This window comes from Tympanuchus pallidicinctus, unplaced genomic scaffold (genome assembly GCF_026119805.1).
Source record: "Tympanuchus pallidicinctus isolate F22 unplaced genomic scaffold, pur_lepc_1.0 scaffold16, whole genome shotgun sequence".
In the NCBI taxonomy this organism is placed as follows: Eukaryota; Metazoa; Chordata; class Aves; order Galliformes; family Phasianidae; genus Tympanuchus; species Tympanuchus pallidicinctus.
Window position 1 is genome coordinate 4028975 of NW_026294679.1, and position 17440 is coordinate 4046414.

General features: G+C 46.3%; 2 protein-coding genes across 3 annotated transcripts; one reads left to right on the plus strand and one right to left on the minus strand.

Moving 5' to 3' along the window:
* The first annotated feature begins 145 nt into the window (after nucleotides 1–145).
* Nucleotides 146–13815, plus strand: IKZF5 (IKAROS family zinc finger 5). Of its 2 annotated transcripts, none has more exons than XM_052677123.1 (5): nucleotides 146–265; nucleotides 1685–1753; nucleotides 6067–6232; nucleotides 6522–6704; nucleotides 9230–13815. In XM_052677123.1, the coding sequence occupies exons 3-5, from the start codon at nucleotides 6100–6102 to the stop codon at nucleotides 10177–10179; spliced, it is 1266 nt and encodes a 421-aa protein (XP_052533083.1). In that variant the 5' UTR covers nucleotides 146–265; nucleotides 1685–1753; nucleotides 6067–6099; the 3' UTR covers nucleotides 10180–13815. The 2 variants fall into 2 exon arrangements, with proteins under 2 accessions (XP_052533083.1, XP_052533084.1); XM_052677124.1 differs by lacking the exon at nucleotides 146–265 and adding an exon at nucleotides 315–334.
* On the minus strand, nucleotides 13674–17171 carry PSTK (phosphoseryl-tRNA kinase). Its single transcript, XM_052677139.1, is given in 8 exon segments — nucleotides 13674–14540; nucleotides 14646–14810; nucleotides 15036–15129; nucleotides 15441–15516; nucleotides 15913–16204; nucleotides 16207–16311; nucleotides 16596–16851; nucleotides 16947–17171. Coding segments are annotated over 8 exon segments (1416 nt in total). The 5' UTR covers nucleotides 17157–17171; the 3' UTR covers nucleotides 13674–14322.
* Nucleotides 17172–17440: the final 269 nt, after the last annotated feature.

Consider the following 17440-nt stretch of genomic DNA (forward strand, 5'->3'; position numbering starts at 1 on the left):
GGCGGCGGTGAGTAGGGGCTGCCGGCTCCGCGGCCATGAGGCGGGCTCCCTCCGGGCCGCTCGCCGAACGGCTGAGAGGCGGGCGGAGGGGTGAAGCGGCGCGGCCACCTCACGCGGGGCAGGCGGCGGTTGAGGCGGACGCGTCCCGGGCCGTTTGGCGCTGAGACGGCGGTGCTGTGGAGATGGAGCCCCACTCTCTCTCGCTCTGTGGAAGCTGCCAGCTCGGGGCCTTCTGCCTCGTTCGTTTTATACGGGAGAAGATGAGGTTGTGACAGGCGGCTCTTCTGCCACACCCCCCTTTTTTTTTTTCCTTTTCCTTTCTGATTCCTTAAAAGTAAGTGGGATGCGGATGTGTGCTGTTAGTCCTGTCACGCTGTTCTCCTGCAGCCGCAATTCCTGAAGTCTGATGTGTTGGTGCTTTTTGTTTTTTTAACTAAATACAATTTACTGATGATTTTGTGGCGTCTGAATGGTTTCTCATGGCAGAGTCGTGTGGTTGAGGGCTGGGGGAGAGCTGGGAGCAGCCTACAGGGCTGTGCCATACACAGACAGCGGGTTTGCTGCAGCACCCCTAGGGGAAATGGTGTCAGACCAAAGAAGGGGAGATTCAGGCTGGATATAATGTTCACTGTAAGGTTGGTGAGGCACTGCTCAGGCGGCCCAAGAAGTGGTGTTGCCCCATCATGCGCACACCCAAGGTCAGGGGATGGGATCTGAGCACCTGATGGAGCTGTGGTGTCCCAAAGCTCTGTGCCTTCCACTGAGATGTATTTTGCTTGGATGAAAACTTAATGTCTAGAGACTGGGACACGGGTGTGGGTAACTCTTGAAAGGGTAGATAACAGCAGGACAAGGGGAAACGGTTTGAAGTTGAGGGAGGGAAGATTAAGGTTGGATGTCAGGGGGAAGTTCTTTACTATGAGAGTGTGAAGGTACTGGAACAGCTGCCCAGAGAGGCTGTGGATGCCCCATCCCTGGAGGTGTTCAAGGCCAGGTTGGATGGGGCCCTGGGCAGCTTGGGCTGGTATTAAATGTGGAGGCTGGTGGCCCTGCATGTGGCAGCAGGTTGGAGATTCGTGATCCTTGAGGTCCCTTCCAACCCTGGCCGTTCTGTGATTCTGAGAAGGGGGTTCGTGTCCTACAGCACTTTGTCCACCATAAGCCTGGCATGTAGCATTGCAACCAATGCTATGTGGAACAACTGTGTAGTAAGCCAATAATCCATGTTCTGCTCAATTGGGCAGAGAAAGTGCCCAATGTGCTCAGTTCATTTGAGTACATGAAATGTGAGCTGCTCTGCTTGGGTTCTAATAATTAAAGTTGCATTTACTAGTATGCAGTAGCCTGAGCTACTATCATTCTTCCCTGGAAGGGAGAGCTGTAAGGTGTGTCTGCTGTAAAACAGACTCTGTCAGATAAGGTTCTTTTATGCATGCAGATGTAGAGGGTTGTTGTCAAATTGTGGCAATTTATCTGTCCTAAAATGAAAAAGAGCGGTGGGCATCTGTAAATTGAGTTGTTGACATAGAGAAAGGAGAACCCCCCAAAACATTATATTTTCCCAGTCCAATTTCTTGACTTGCTAGAAGGAAGCCTGGTCATCACTGTACTACATTGTCCTGTATACCCCTTTCATATCTATAATTCATGTCTTGATGTCCTTGTTTTTTTTTCCTCATTGCAGGAGACACCAACAAATGGAACACAAATTGACCTAAGCTTACATCAGGCTGGTGACATCCAAAAAAAAAAAAAGGTATGCAAAATTAATATGTGACGACGTGGTCAAAATTAATTGAACAGTGTTAATGACAACAGTTACATAGGTGTGATGTGGATACAAAAAGTGAATTAACGCTTGCAAATAATTTTAAAGAGGCATGTTTGTTGTTGAATATGGTTTTGAATTCATAACTTGAGTTTTCACAGCTTACCTTGTGTTTTGTGTAGTAACTACTGGAAAAAAGTGATGTTCTTATGGGAAAAGTAGCAGTAAATGATGCTGATTACAATCTGCAGGAACAGTAATGTGACAGGCCCATCTTCCTCTTTCCACTTGAGCCTGACTTCTGTATTCACAGATTCACCTTAAAGATTTGTCACTTACAGTCCCAGAAAAAAAAGCATGACAAGTGACTTCTGGTGAATATTTTTATTATTTCAGTGCATAATAAATAAGTGAATTAAGACCACTGCAGAACAGGAAGCTAAGATTTTGAGGTGAAAGAAACACTGCTTTCTCCAAGGCTTTTTTCTGTCCTTACTAATTCTCTAGTCATTCCCCAACATGAGACAGCAGAGCAGATGCTACGGCAGAATTATCAATCTCTGGTTTCTTTGGAACCATTTCTTCCCTGGAAACAAACTATCAGGTACATAGAATTGTCCTCTGGTGCGATAGATGAAGCAGATGAAACTTTGTAATGCTTTTACTGGCAATGCTGAATTCTAATAAAGTGTACAGCACTAGAATATTAGAATTTGTTCTCCAAAACATATACAATTTTTTCAAGTTTCTTTCCTACAACTCACAGAGGTTGGGAAGAATAATGGATTTCTTCCTTCTCTTTATTTTTTTTCCCCTTTCAGGGAGGTGGGGTATCTCTGCTTTTTGTTTTGTCTGACATAACAGGAGTACATTTTTGGGCATGCTCCCTATTCAGTAGGAAACTAAAGTTCAGGTACAATCCATTAGGAAAAAAAATAAAATAAATAGAGCATAGAGTCATAGAATCACCAAGGTTGGAAAAGGCCTACAAGATCATCCAGTCCAACCATCCACCTATCAGCAATAGGTCTCACTAAACCACATCCCTCTACACAACATCCAGACATCCCTTGAACACGTCCAGTTGGTGACTCCACCACCTCCCCTGGCAGCCCATTCCAGCACCTGACCACTCTTTCAGAGAAGTATTATTTCCTCACGACCAGCCTGAATTTCCCCTGATGCAACTTGAGGCCATTCCCTCTGGTCCTATCACCAGTTACATGAGAGAAGAGGCCGACCTCCAGCTCACTACAACCTCCCTTCAGGTAGTTACAGAGAGCAGTAAGATCTCCCTTGAGCCTGCTCTTCTACTGACTGAACAATCCCAGCTCCTTCAGCTGCTCCTCATAAAGCCTGTGCTCCAGCCCCCTCACAGCCTAGTTGCCCTACTCTCCTGGATGTCTTTCATGCAGAGAGGGATCCAAAACTGAGCACAGTACTTGAGCTGCAGCCTCATGAGTGCTGAGTACAGAGGGACAATTGCTTTCCTGCTCCTGCTAGCAACGCTATTTCTGATACAAGCCAGGATGCCATGGGCCTTCTTGGCCACCTGGGCACACTGCTGGCTCACGTTCAGCCAAGCATCAACCAATACCCCTAGGTCCATTTCCTCTACAGGGTCTTCCAGCCACTCTGCCCCAACCCTGTAGCACTGCCTAGGGTTGCGGTGGCTAAAGTGAAGGACCTGGTACTTTGTCTTCTTGAACCTTGTCCCATTGGCTTCAGCTCAGCCATCCAGCCTGTCCAGATCCCTCTGTAGGGCCTTGCTACCTCAGGCAGATTGACACTCTGCCAAGTTGGTGTCATCTGCAAACTTACTGAGGGTGCATTCAATGCCCTCATCCAGGTCATCAGTAAAGATATTGAAGAGGACAGGCCTCAACACTGACCTCTGGGAAATACCACTCGTGACTGGTCACCAACTGGATTTGACTCCATTCAGCACCACTCTCAGCCCTCCAGCCAGCTCCTTACCCAGCAAAGTGTGTACCTGTCCATGCTGTGGGCTGCCAGCTTCTCCCTTCTTCCACAGGAGGTAGATTCTCTTTTTCTCCTGGAGTCTCAGGAAAAGCTCCCTGTCCATCCACGCTGGTCTTCTTCCTTGCTCATGTTGTGGCTCAGGGGGATAGATAGCCTGTTCCTGTGCCTTTAAGACTTCTTTCTTGAGGAGCAACCAGCCTTCCTGGACCCCTTTACCCACCAAGACTGAATCCCAAGGGACCCTCTGTAGTAGTCTGAACAATTTGAAATCTTCCCTCTGGAATCCCAAGGTTTTGCTGTCCCCTCCTGTGGCTCCACCAGGAATCGAGAACTCTAAGACTTCATGGTCCCTGTGTCCAAGACAGCTCCCAACCTCCACGTCTCTTACCAGACCTTCTCTGTGAACAGCAGGTCTAGCAGGGCACCTCCCCTGGTGGGCTCTCTCACTAGCTGCAGAAAGAAGTTATCTTCTATACACTCTAAAAACTTAACAGACTGCTTCTTCTGTGCTGCGTTGTATTCCCAGCATAGATCAGGGAAGTTGAAGTTCCCCATGAGAACAAGGGCTGGTGATCACACAACTTCTGCCAGCTGCTCATAGAGCACCTCATCTGTCTCTTCATCCTGGTTAGGTGATCTTTAAAAGACCCCCACCAGGATGTCTGCCCCTGACACAAGCCCAATAACATCAAAACGCTCTCTAACATAGAGAGCCATGCCACCACACCTCCTTCCTTGCACTTCCTTTCTGAAGGGCTTGTAGCCATTCATTCCAGTACTCCAGCCACAGGAGCAATCCCACCACGTTTCTGTGATGGCAACTCAGTCATAGCTTGCCTGCTGTACCATGGCTTCCAGCTCCTGTTTGTTGCCTGTGCTGCATGCACTGGTGTAGATGCACTTCAGCTGAGCCCATTGCCTCACCCCTAATCCCATTATCACTCCTCTAGGCTCATCTCTAGCAGGCCTAGTTTTAATATATTCCCTCTTCATATTTAAAGCCCTCTCTACAAGCCCTGCTAGCTCCTGGGCAAGGATCGTTTCCCCCTTCGAGACAGGTGATACCCATCAGCAGCCATCAGGCCAGGTGCTGAATAAACCACCCCACAGAATCATAGAATTGCTCAGGTTGGAAAACATCTTAAAGATCATCCAGTCCAACTACAACCTAACCACACCACCCTAACTCTAACAACTCTCTGCTAAATCACTGAGCACCACATCCAAACGGTTTTTAAACACGTCCAGGGATGGTGACTCAACCACCTCCCTGTGCAGCTCATTCCAGTGCTTAACAACCCTTTCTGTAAAGAAGCTTTTCCTGATATCCAACCTAAACTTACCCTGGTGCAGCTTGAAGCCATTTCCCCTCATCTTGTCACCAGCGAGAAGAGACCAACCCTACTCTCACTGTAGGCACCTTTCAGATACTGGAAGACAGCAGTAAGGTCTCCCCTCAGCCTCCTTTTCCCCAAACTGAACAGCCCCAGTCCCTCCTGTCTCTCCCCATAGGCCATATTCTCCAAGCCCTTCACCAGCCTTGTTGCCCAACTTTGGACCTGCTCCAGCACCTCCGTGTCCTTTCTGTACTGAGGTGCCCAAAACTGAACACAGCACTCGAGGTGAGGCCTCACCAGTGCCGATTACTTCCCTAGTCCTGCTCACCACAGCATTCCTGATCCAAGCCAGGATGCCATTGGCCTTCTCAGCCTCCTGGGCTCATACTCAGTACTGTCCATCAGCACACCAAGGTCCCTTTCTGTCAGACCTCTGTCAGCCACTTCTCCCCAAGCCCGTAGGGTTTCCCGGGTTGTTGCACCAAAATGCAGGCCCCAACACTTGGCCCTTTTGAAATTCACACAGTTAACCTTGGCCCATGATCCAGTCTATCCAGGTCCCTCTGTAGTGCCTTTCTCCCCTCAGGCAGATCAGCACTCCCTCCCAACTTGGTGCAGTCTGCAAACTTACTGATGATGCACTCAATCCCCTCATCAAGATGGTTAATAATAATTAAACTGAGGTAGGTCGTGATGGGAGTTGCTTGTGTTGCCGAGCTGGGACCTGCAGTCTCTTGATGATTTTGATTATGTCATTTCACCTGCTCTTATGTAGTCCTTATTTTCCTGTTTCTGCAGATGATTTTCATACTAATACTTACTTAATGATCTTGATTATTAAGATCCTGAAATTATGGTTGTCAGTTCATGTATTTAGACATGATACACGATAAAAATAGTCCCTCCCTATAAAAAGCTTCGTTTTATGAATGCTTTTAAATGCAGTGGAACTTGTGATTTGAACATATTTTTCCTTCTAGGCACAAGAGGTTGTAAACTTAAAGAGGGAATATGGGTGAAAAGAAGCCAGAACCTTTGGACTTTGTAAAAGATTTTCAGGAATACCTTACACAGCAGACTCACCATGTGAATATGATTTCTGGATCTGTTAGTGGAGACAAGGAAGCAGAGACTCTTCAGGGAGGTAAGCTAACTTCAGTCCTATCAGCATTTTGGATTCTGGGAAATGACTGCACAGTTTACATTCTGGATAATTATGCACACTACTCCCATTATGTGGAAGCACTTCTAGTAGTAGTTTTTACATCACAGAGGATGTATGTGTACCCTTATCTTTATTAGGGTTTGTTCTGATAGTTCTGTGTGTTTAATGAGCAAGGGCGTATGGAAGCAGAGATACTTGGCATATCTCACAGCACAACAGCTGTTATCTCAGAGATTGTCTATTGAAATGCCTGTTGCATTCTTCACAGCTGGGACTGAAGGTGATCAGAATGGGCTGGATCATCCTTCTGTTGAAGTTTCACTGGATGAAAACTCAGGAATGTTAGTGGATGGATTTGAAAGGACATTTGATGGAAAATTGAAGTGTCGCTACTGCAACTATGCCAGCAAAGGAACAGCAAGGCTGATAGAGCATATCAGAATTCATACAGGTATGAAATATTCTACAGTACTTCACAGTGAGGCACTGTGGTGTGCACTCAGTGTTACGTTTTGCATATGAGCAGCTGTCATCTTCAAGCAGTGTGATATTTCTTTGAGTTACTCGGCAGATAACCTGCTTTTTTGTTGTTGTTGGTGGTGGTGGTGGTATTGTTTGTTTGCTGATTCCTGAGATGTCTTTGGCTTTGTGTGCATGGGGAGCCTCAAAGAGAATGGCTGGAACAATGTATTGTTATTTAATATCAAATGTTGTAAATCTTTCTTGTACCACAAAACAAAAATGAAGCTTTACTTCTTCAAGTGTGAGAACGTGGCTAACAGTACAGTGTCAGTATTCCTTCCCTTACTATAGAAAGTTGTCTATGTTCTCCTATACTCTTAGCTCTTAACAGCTCTTTTGTGTTCTCCAAATGCCTTATCCTGCTGCTGCTTTATGGAACAGAAGTCATTTGGTGGCTTGAGCTAGCAAAACAATATCTGCTATAGATTATGACCTTTTCAGTACAGTTGTAATATACGAAAACAAGATGAATTCCATTTGAAAGCTGAAGTGCTGAGAAACGTCATCAAAATTTCTGACCCACTGGTAATTATTCAAAACCAAGCCTTCTGAGGACTGTGTACCATCTGCAAACAGGAAGGTCCTCTCTGGGGACAAGTGTGACACTTAGGGTTTGTGCCCTGGCTAACGTTCAGACTTGTTTCTCATGGCTGTAGCATGTAATATTGTCAGCATCACCCCAGACCTGAACTTCACAATGGTAAGTTGCTCACAACACATAAAACCATCAGTTCTTCATATGCCTTCTTTGTTTCAAATAAAATCTTTGCTCTGTCTTCAAGTTTTGGGAAATGCTGGAAGAGCAGAGCTTTCTGTGACAGGTGACTGTTCTCAGTGCATTTGCAAATGTTGCCAGAATTGGAGAGTAAATGCATGACTTGTTTGATCAAGGAAACTGTCCTACTTAAAGGCAAGTTGATCCAAGGCCTCTGTTTTATTGTGCTCAGAAGCATGGGGAGGAAGTGTGGCAAAGGGCTAAGACATGGATTGCATGACTATGAAAGCTCAGAGTGAGCCAGCAATAGGGAACTGGGAGCTGACCTGTAGCTCAGAGAGATGTAAGCAAACAGATGATGCGTCCTGGATAATGTGCAAGTGCAGCAAGTATCTACCAAAGCAATTATGGCACAGGCATGACCATACGACTGTTATTAAGTGCAATTTACTCTGAATAAAATTCATACTGGGTCTTAATAGCAGTGCTGTCAGTGGTTTACTGGCTGTGCTGTGTTTAAGGGTTTGCAACACGACACGCAGATCTTTTTCTGTGTCACCAGTTTAGAGTGAAATAAGAACTGCATTAACTTTGCCATGGGAAGGGCTGTGTGACTATTAGTCATGTGACACCTTGTGTGTCCTGTGCAGTGCTTGCATATTATCAGTAGCCCTGACTGCATTCAGACATCTGGTTTTTGTTGTTGTTGTAGATAATGGATTTTGAAAGCCACAAAGCAGTTCTGTTGGCCTGTTTTCACAACGATAGAGAATGCTTCAAAAGAACTTAAAGGCTGAAGAGAAGGATCACACTCTTCTGTTTTGCAGTTTGCAAAACATTTTGCAACAGAAGTTGCTCAAAAGCAGTTTAGACATTGGCATATCATTCTAGGTAGGAAGGTAAGCATGTGGAAGGTAAGGGATGTGGCATGTCAGCACCTGGACATGCATCAAATCACACCAAAGGCATTTCTAACCATCCACACATGGAATGCAAAAACTCCTAAGATATCAATCTGTGAAAGGAGGATTGAGAACCCCAGTATGATGTTACAGAGGTAACACATGGAGTTGTTTGAAAGCTTTCAAAGAGTTGTGTTTGAAAACACAACTACAGAAGTGTTAGTGGGAAATGTCATCTAGTAGAAGAATGAAGTTCAAGCTGTCAGAAAGGACAGTACCTGACTACCATGTCTGAGAGAGCAGTTGTCTGGTGGTTAGCTGGATTTAGTTTTCTTCAGTAACTCTTTAGCCACAGAATTCTTTTTGAAAATTCAGTTCTCGAGTACATGTATGTGTGCATGGGTTACTTGGATAATAATTCCAAGATGTTTAAAAGTGAGAATTGTGCAGAAGATGTCAAAAGAATGCCCTTCCTAGATGTTAAAAGAGCAGTGAGACATTACTGCAGCCAACTGATTGCATGCTTCAGAGAGGAGGTAGATTTTGGATCTAATGAGAGCACCGCACGGACATCACTGCATTTGGTTCTTGGCATCATTGCTGCAATTCTCAGGCTATGGGCTGTGCTAGTTGTGCTCACGTTGTTTCTGATGCTCACTCACTTAGGAGAGGCAGACATGTGTAACTTTACTCCGCTATTCCACCAAACATCCAGCTAATCTCAAGACTAGCAACAACTCTGAAGCTGAATTTGAGCCCTTTGGTGAGCAGCACACAGCTATTTCCATGAAAAGACTTTTCCTGTGAGATGCCACAGTATCTTTTTTAATTTTCCAGGTGAGAAGCCACACAGATGCCATTTGTGTCCCTTTGCGTCCGCTTACGAACGTCATCTGGAAGCTCACATGCGATCACATACTGGTGAGAAACCATACAAATGTGAGCTGTGTTCCTTCCGCTGCAGTGACAGAAGCAACTTATCTCACCACCGGAGGCGTAAACATAAAATGGTGCCTATCAAGGGTACGAGGTCTTCCCTGAGTAGCAAGAAAATGTGGGGGGTTCTGCAGAAGAAGACCAGCAACTTGGGGTACAGCAGAAGAGCGTTAATTAATTTGAGCCCTCCTTCTATGGTGGTTCACAAACCAGACTACCTGAATGATTTCACTCATGAAATCCCAAATATCCAGACTGAAGCTTATGAGAACATGACTAAGTCATCCCAGACCGGTGGGTTGCCAAGAGATCCACAAGACCTCATGGTGGATAATCCTTTAAACCAGCTCTCTACGTTAGCTGGACAGTTGTCCAGCTTGCCACCCGAAAACCAAAACGAGAGAGGATGCTCTCCTGATGTTGTTACCTGCCAAGACGAAAAGCCTTTCATGATGCAGCAGCCTGCTACGCCCGCTGTAGTTTCCTCTGTGTCAGCAAGCATTGCTCAGAGTTCATCTCCAACCAGCCCGGATCCTCGGCCTGCACACAACCAAAGGAACTACAGCCCAGTGGCGGGGCCGAGCAGCGAGCGCAGCGCCCACACCAGTACTCCCAGCATAAGTAACAGCCAGCCAAGCACTCCAGCTCCCACCCTTCCTGTTCAGGACCCCCAGCTTCTGCATCACTGCCAGCACTGTGACATGTATTTTGCGGACAATATCCTTTACACCATTCACATGGGATGTCATGGGTTTGAGAATCCTTTTCAGTGCAACATATGTGGGTGCAAGTGTAAAAACAAGTATGACTTTGCTTGCCATTTTGCGAGAGGTCAACATAGCCAACATTGAGAACGTGCTTTCTTTTAGTTTTTTAACATATTGCAATATATTTTTCATACTTCCTGAAGGAAAGCTTGCACATTCCCATAAGGAAAATTTGCGTTGAACTATTGGACAAAGAAGGCAAATTTATTTCTGTGTTGTCATGAAACTTGCCAGGGAAATTTTGTATAAGGTGTGGTGGTTGTTTTATATGTAGCCTTTAAAAGGAGGGGAAAAAAGAAGAAGAAAAAAAAAAGAGAAATCAACCCACTGAAAGTATTATAACAATTGGAATTTATTAAGATGTTTTGGTTGCGAAATTTCAGTTGCTTGCTCTTAAAATCCCCATAAATATTACAGATGCAGAAACAGAGTGTCCTGACACGTAGAATACAGTCATCAGATTTGTTAGATAGGATAAAATATGTTAGGCATAAACTATGAAAGGTTACTGCAGGGACAGATGTGGTTGCTTTGGAGACTTATCCTTAAAAACAGCTACTATCAAGGTTAAAACACAGACAGAAGCAACTTTCACATACAAATTGAATTTGACTTTAAAGCTCACTTTAATCTGATGAGATTATTATGTTTTAGCTTACTATAACCCAAACTCAAAACACTAATTTAACTATTATTGTTAAGATTCACCGTGAAACTAGAAGATGAAAGATGATTGTGAGTGAAACTCTGGTAGGAAAATAAAGTTAGGAGCCAATCATTCACTGCCTATAAAAAGAAGGAATAAACTTGACACCTTATTTGAAACTGCAAAGTACACTTAGCAAAATTGTATCCATGTTAAAAGGAGGCAATTCTTGTAGTACTAGCACAGATCAGTGTTAACTGCCTTAAATCCATTTGTACACATCTTTAAAATTTGCACAACTAGACTTCTGTCTGGCTGATGGAAGTTCTAATGGAAAGGAGAGGTCTATGAGCTGAATCTGATACTCAGTGTTATCTTGGGCCGGGCGACAGCTGGTAGGTTGCCTTTCTGTTTGAAAGCTGTGTAATCACGTTATTGTAAGCTTTGGCTAACTTGGAAGTCAGTTTGTCTGGCATCCATCCCCAACATGTGTTGTGCTGGAAGTACAGAGAAGAGCTGAGGGTTTGTTTGTGGTGGGGTCGGGTTTGTTTTGTTGGGTTTTTTAAGTATTCATGTAGTAGGCAGGCCATGAAGCACTGGCTGGCTACATTGAATTCATTGTGATGAATAGCATACGTACACAAGGATGTACATGAAGTCCATTGCACATGTTTATTTAATCCTTTACATGTTACTTTAGAAGCACCTAGACTAATGGACAGGCACTTTAATAGGAACTTATATGAAACATCCTAGCAGAACTAATAAAAGCTCTTGATATGTTACACAGGAATTTGTAATGCTTCAAAAATTGAAGAACCATTACTTTTACCATACTTAGACGTGCACTTTTATCTTAGTTTGTCTTACTGGAGACAAATTAAAGCTTCTTTTATATGTATTCCCTCTTTCCTATCAGCAACATATGGCAGAAAATGTTTTGTCAAAAGTAGGAAGATTTTGTGTTCTGGAAATCAGTGTCTGCAATCTGAACAGTGACTGTTTGGTTATTCAGATCTGTATTGCCATGGGAGCTAAAGCTTACAAGGACTTCTGTTTAAGAAGAATACGCAGGGAAAAAGAACCTGACAATTTTGGCACCAGAGGTGATTTTCACTTGAACGAATTAGAAATCTAGGAACTGAATACACTTACCCAATTCATCCACGGTTTTGGTTTCAGGCTTGGTTTCAAATGCGTTTTAGTGAGTTGGTATAACTGAGAATATCATTTCTGTTTTTCATATGGCACTCTTTATAATCCTCCGATGTCCCTTTCTCACTTTATAAAGTTTCAGAAGCAAAACAGCAGCTCTTTGCATGAACTGCATGCAGAGGACCTGGAGCCACCCACCTGTGTGTCCTTTTGTATTTTGAAGGCTATGGTGAAGTTGACTGAACTGGAACCCACGTGGAAGGTATTGCTCCTGTACAGGCTGTGTGACGTGGCCTTGCCAGTCACAGAACAGTACTGAGGTGACACACAGAGGTGGCTAAATTACACACTATTAGAACCACAAATTAATTAAAGACCATTACAATTACTAATCTTTTTCTTACCTTTTGATACATGGTGCAGGCTTTAATTGCTAGGCTCCGGCTGCTGCAAGGAGACTTCCAGGATTGCACTGCTGTAAGGAATACCCTCCAGCTGTGAGTTACTAGGTTACAACAGCTGAGTTTGGTTTGTGGCTCCAGTCTTTGACACCAGAGGGATTGCTGTGGTTGTGTTCTGTTCTTTATATTGTTTCTTCAGCAGTGCCTATAAGCAGTATGGACTTCCTAACAAGTGCAGTGACTTCTGAACCATAATTGCCCTGCATGTAACTGCAGGTAGAGCAGTAAGGTTGCTATGAGAAGCAGCTGGTAGCAAGAGGGAGCCTGCGTGACCTCACTGAAAGGGGCCCAATGTAATGCTGTGTTCTGTTGTGCCAAACAGTTCCCTGACTATAACTAGCTCCTTCTGACTACTGAGTAGCTTTGGAAGGCGTGTTTTCCTGTTGGTTTTGTTGTACATATTGTTTACTATAATTTAAAGAACAGAACTAATTCTGGAAGATGGATGACGATCCTGACAGTTGCCATGCACAAGCAGGCCTTACCCGTTCAGTCAGCGAGGGATTCCCTTAAGGAACCACGGGATCAAGACCTTGGCTAGTGAGCCTTTCCACATTGGCTTCTCCATGGGCTGCACTGGCTTTTCTTTATGAAAACAAACCTTTGTATTGCAAGGTGGTGATGAGCACCTGACCTCATATTCACAGGGAAGTTTGGGAACGAGCTGATCTATTTTTTCCCCCATACCTTGACTCTGGTAACTTCTGTAGTTGCAAAACATTAAGTTAATGGTTTTCTTTTGTTTGTTTGTATTGTGATAGCTTATTTTACAGATTTGTTGATGATCTGAACATGCATTATTTATAGCACTCTTCATACAGACTCAGTACTTTGAGAGGTATTCCAGCAAGCGTGAAGATCTTGGTAGATCATCTCAGTTAATGCTTAAACCAACTGTAAAACAGCCAACAGAGTAGTAATAGTTGGTTTGTCACAGATATGATGTTTAGATAAAGTTAATTTTGACATCAAACTTTAATTGGCATTTTAACATAAAGGTTCGTGCCAGTGTTTCCTAGCAAAATGATCTGTTGTATTTCTGTTCCAGGATGTTTTTGGGGTTTGCTTCTTTGCTTTTTGTTTCTTTGGACGATGGGAATGTAATTTAGAAGTTTTCACTGGCAAGTTTTCTATTAATTTTCAACTTCTTTGAGAATCTACAGCAAACGGATGTTTTGGTGCAGGAAAATATATACCCTGCTGAAGCATTTTTCATTGAGCAATCTTTGTATATGTGCTTCTAAGTATCTGCTTTGTTAATAATATGTATTTCAATGTAAAGAGCATATTTTGTATGCAAAAATGAAATCCATTAGAACTGTAAAGTAAATTTTACTGTGTAGTGGATGTTCTCAGAAGACAGGGTTAATTCTGAAATAACTCGACTATATCTAGTGTAGTTCATGTTGTGGAGCTTTGCTTTTGTAAGGTAAGAATAAAATAATACTTTCTAATTAAGCCTTACAGTGATTCATCTTTCAATTGCACGTGGATCAGCTGGTGAGCTGCTCATGCCTAGGTGTGCTTTAGGTAAGGTATGGAAGGTGAGATCAAGCCTTTCATCACCCTAAGCTGGATGTCCCTATGCATGGAAATGAATGTCTTGTAACAGCTTTGAGGGCAGCACCAACTTTTAAGCTCCTTTGGACATCCAAGTTATTCCAACCTGTATTCATGTGTGCCTGCAGCTCTGAATCTCAATTTAAGGTGTTTCAAATCTTTTCCTTTATGGTGTTGCTGTAGAGAGGCCGAGAGCCTGTCCTAAAATGGACTTGGGAAACTGAGACAGCACTTGAATGGAGCATAACTGTCTGTATCCTGACTTTGGATGCTGCAGTTCATTTACTGTTAACCTATCACTCAACGTGCTAAATGCCATCTCACTGCTTTTACACCCTGTCAGGCACAAAAGAGCTGTGCAAATGCTCAGCTCCCTGTTGGGAACAGAGCTGAGCAGGCTGCCATTCAAGGTGCTCTTTGAAACCTCAGCTGGATGAGGTTCTGGGAAAGCCAGGCCAGCCCGATGGTCCCACTGCAAGAGGGAAGTGGAACTTGACTTCCAGGCATTCCTTCCAGGCTGCTGTGCTCTACAGCATCCCTGTTCCATAAACCAGGAGCAGGAGTTAGAGGTGGCTGAGCCCTGAGAAGGAAGCTGTCACTCTCGGGTGTTTTCAGCAGTACTGCTAAAGCAGCGTTACGTTTTTAACGCTCTTTACTCTTCAAAGTAACCCAACATTCTCTGTATTATTACTTTAGAATGTATTTATTAACTATATTGGTTGCCTCAAGTTGGAATGAAGAAAGCACACTGGTAGCAGGGTCAGTAGTGGGATTTTGTTGGCCAGATTCGTTTCCCACATGACTTCCATGCCGCAGATCTTCCAAAAGTTCTGCCTTGAGTTTGTTGAGTTCTTCTGCCAGGCTTTTCATCTCACCTGGGAGCACGTTCTTATCTTAAAGAAAATTCAAGTTGCCATGTTATGCTCATTTTAGAAGCTAACATTTACCATAACTTTGGCTCGTGTTGTTCAATAATTCTGGCAAGGCTTCTGAAGGACACTGCCTTGGTCACAGCTGCAGGGTTGGGAATCCAATTAATCCCAAGGGATTCCACAGGTTAACCTCACGGTGCCAGCTAACAGCTTGGCTGTGCTCCACCTCAGCTGTGCCTCACGTACCTTTTGCCTCCTTCATAGTTTGAGAGATGATTCGTCTGCACGTCTGATCAGCTTGATGGACAGCACTGGCTGCACAGATCGCTCGATCTGCTTCCTATCCAAAAGGACCAACAGACAGGGAGAAACGTGCAAACAGATGAGAATTCGTTCACGTTATGATCAGCCTCTGAAGTACTCATTCTCCAACGGGGAGAAATGTGAGCACCACCTCAGTGCCCAGCGCAGTGCACGTCTGCTCCTTCTCCTCTTCAAATAGGATCAGCCTCCGTGTGCATGCTTTTGCCACCCAGAACCGCAATAGAACTCTTTGAATTTTTGTCACTGTGGTGTTGTGAGCACAATTCCAGAAGAAATTGATTCCCTATCATCTGAAAGAGCTATGGATTTTAAAACACAGCACTCTACCTTCTGCTCAGTGTCTTCCTTGTTTTGCTTCACGGGGTTTTGCAACGCAGCGTCCAGCAAATTAATTATCTGCACGCTAAGGAAACAAAGAATAGAGAAATGCATTAATCCAACAGTCCTGACAGAAATCTATCTTCCATTTTGTCATGATAGCTCATGAAAGCAAACCCCCATTCCCAGTTAAATTTATGAGACAGTCAGTGAGATAATAGTTACAGAGAAGTCAGATCATAGAATGGCTTTGGATGGGACCTCAAGGATCGTCAAGCTCCAACACTCTGTCACATGCAGGGCCACCAACCTCCACATTTAATCCCAGACCAGGCTGCCCAGGGCCCCATCCAACCTGGCCTTGAACCCCTCCAGGGACGGGGCATCCACAGGTGGCGGTCCCACCACTCTCACAGTAAAGAGCTTCATGATATGAAATGACAACAAGCTTCAACCGCCCGTATGTGCAAACAGAACTCACTGGAAAGCCTCCATCAGCCCGGCATCACACTGCTCCTCCAGGGTGCAGGCAGAGCAGCTCAGGATGAGGCTGTTCTGCTCCCAGGGGTTCTTCTCAGGCTCTGGCAGCTCCATTCTCTGTGCCATACGGCAGATCGTCCCCTCGGGCACCGGGCTGCCCCGCAGGCGGTTCCTCTGCAGGCACAGCTCCAGGGGGCATTCCAGGAAGAGCTGGCAGAAGCCCAGGCAATCTGCAGGGATGCAATGGACAGTTGTCTGGACGAGGCCGTGCACGAGTGCTGATCCTCCGGATGAAGGAGCCCAGTTCTGAGGGCGGCACACCGAGAACGGCAGCGTGAGACCCAGCAGCTCCTATGCTGCTCGCTCCAAAAGTAGCGCCTCCTGTTTATTTCCACGGAAACTACAACAGGTACAAAGGGCACGACAACACGGTTTGACAGAGCAAACTCTCGGCTACAAAACAGTGTTTTTTCAACGCAGCCACCGTCAGCTCTGAGACCAACGAGAGCCCGTGCGCTGCACCGGTACACGTATAGACGGGCGGCAAAGGCTGCCCTGCCGGGAAGGTCCAACCCTCCTGCATCCCCCCAGCGCCACCCCGCTGCCACCGGCCGACACGAAGCAGGACGCCCCGCTCGACCCACGCCCGGCCGCGTGCGGCAGGAGGAGCGGAGCACGAATTACACTCGCGAGCCAGCTGGAACACCTCGTATCGCATGCTGCGGTAGTAGAAGTTGTCATCCAGGACGACGCACAGCGGGCGGACCGCGGCACCGCCTCCGTCCCGCCCCGGGAGCGGCCCCTGCTCGGCGCAGCAGCTCAGGAAGCGGCCCCAGGCGGGCGGGGCGGGGCCGGGCAGGGGGGAGCCGGAGCGCAGCTCCCGCAAGAAGCGCTCCAGGAGCCGCAGCACTTCCCGCCGCCGCCGCTTCCAGGCGGAGTCCTGCGGAGCGAGGAGCGCGGTTTGCGCCTCGCCGCCCGGCAACGGCGGCCGAGCGACGCGGCCAATGGGAAGGCGGGAAGGAGAGCGGCACTGACCAATGGGGGCTCCCCGTCAGGAGGCTCGCCCCGCCCCCGGGCCTCCTCCGGGATGAGGTCGTCGTAGACGAGCAGCGCGCAGTCCCAGCCCTGGCGGAGCGGCAGTTGGCGGCGCAGAGCGCGGGCCAGCGTAGACTTGCCGGCGGCCGGCAGCCCGCACAGCACGCACAGCACGCACAGCACCACGCGCCCGCCGTCCGCCCGCTCCATCGCCGCCGCACTGCGCTCAGACGCCGCTTCCCCGAGGGGGCGGCCCTGCGCAGGCGCAATGGGAGAGCGGGCGCGCGGCGAGAGCGCCCCCTGGCGGAGCGGCGGTCCTCGCGGCGGCGGCGGCGGTTCGGGAAGTACGTGGAGGGTGACGAACGGTGCGGCAGCTGCCGGGTGCCCACGGCCATGAAATCAAGATCGTGCCGGTGATGTACGTTAAGTCATCGCATTAGTGCGATTCTGCCTTCTGAGGACTCCCGAGGGAGCTCGTTGCTTGCACGACGCGC

Coding starts and splice junctions, on each gene's coding strand:
- IKZF5 (XM_052677123.1), top strand. CDS start 6,100: ATGGGTGAAAAGAAGCCAGAACCTTTGGACTTTGTAAAAGATTTTCAG. Junction 6,233..6,521: donor AGCAGAGACTCTTCAGGGAG/GTAAGCTAACTT, acceptor CATTCTTCACAG/CTGGGACTGAAGGTGATCAG. Junction 6,705..9,229: donor GCATATCAGAATTCATACAG/GTATGAAATATT, acceptor TTAATTTTCCAG/GTGAGAAGCCACACAGATGC.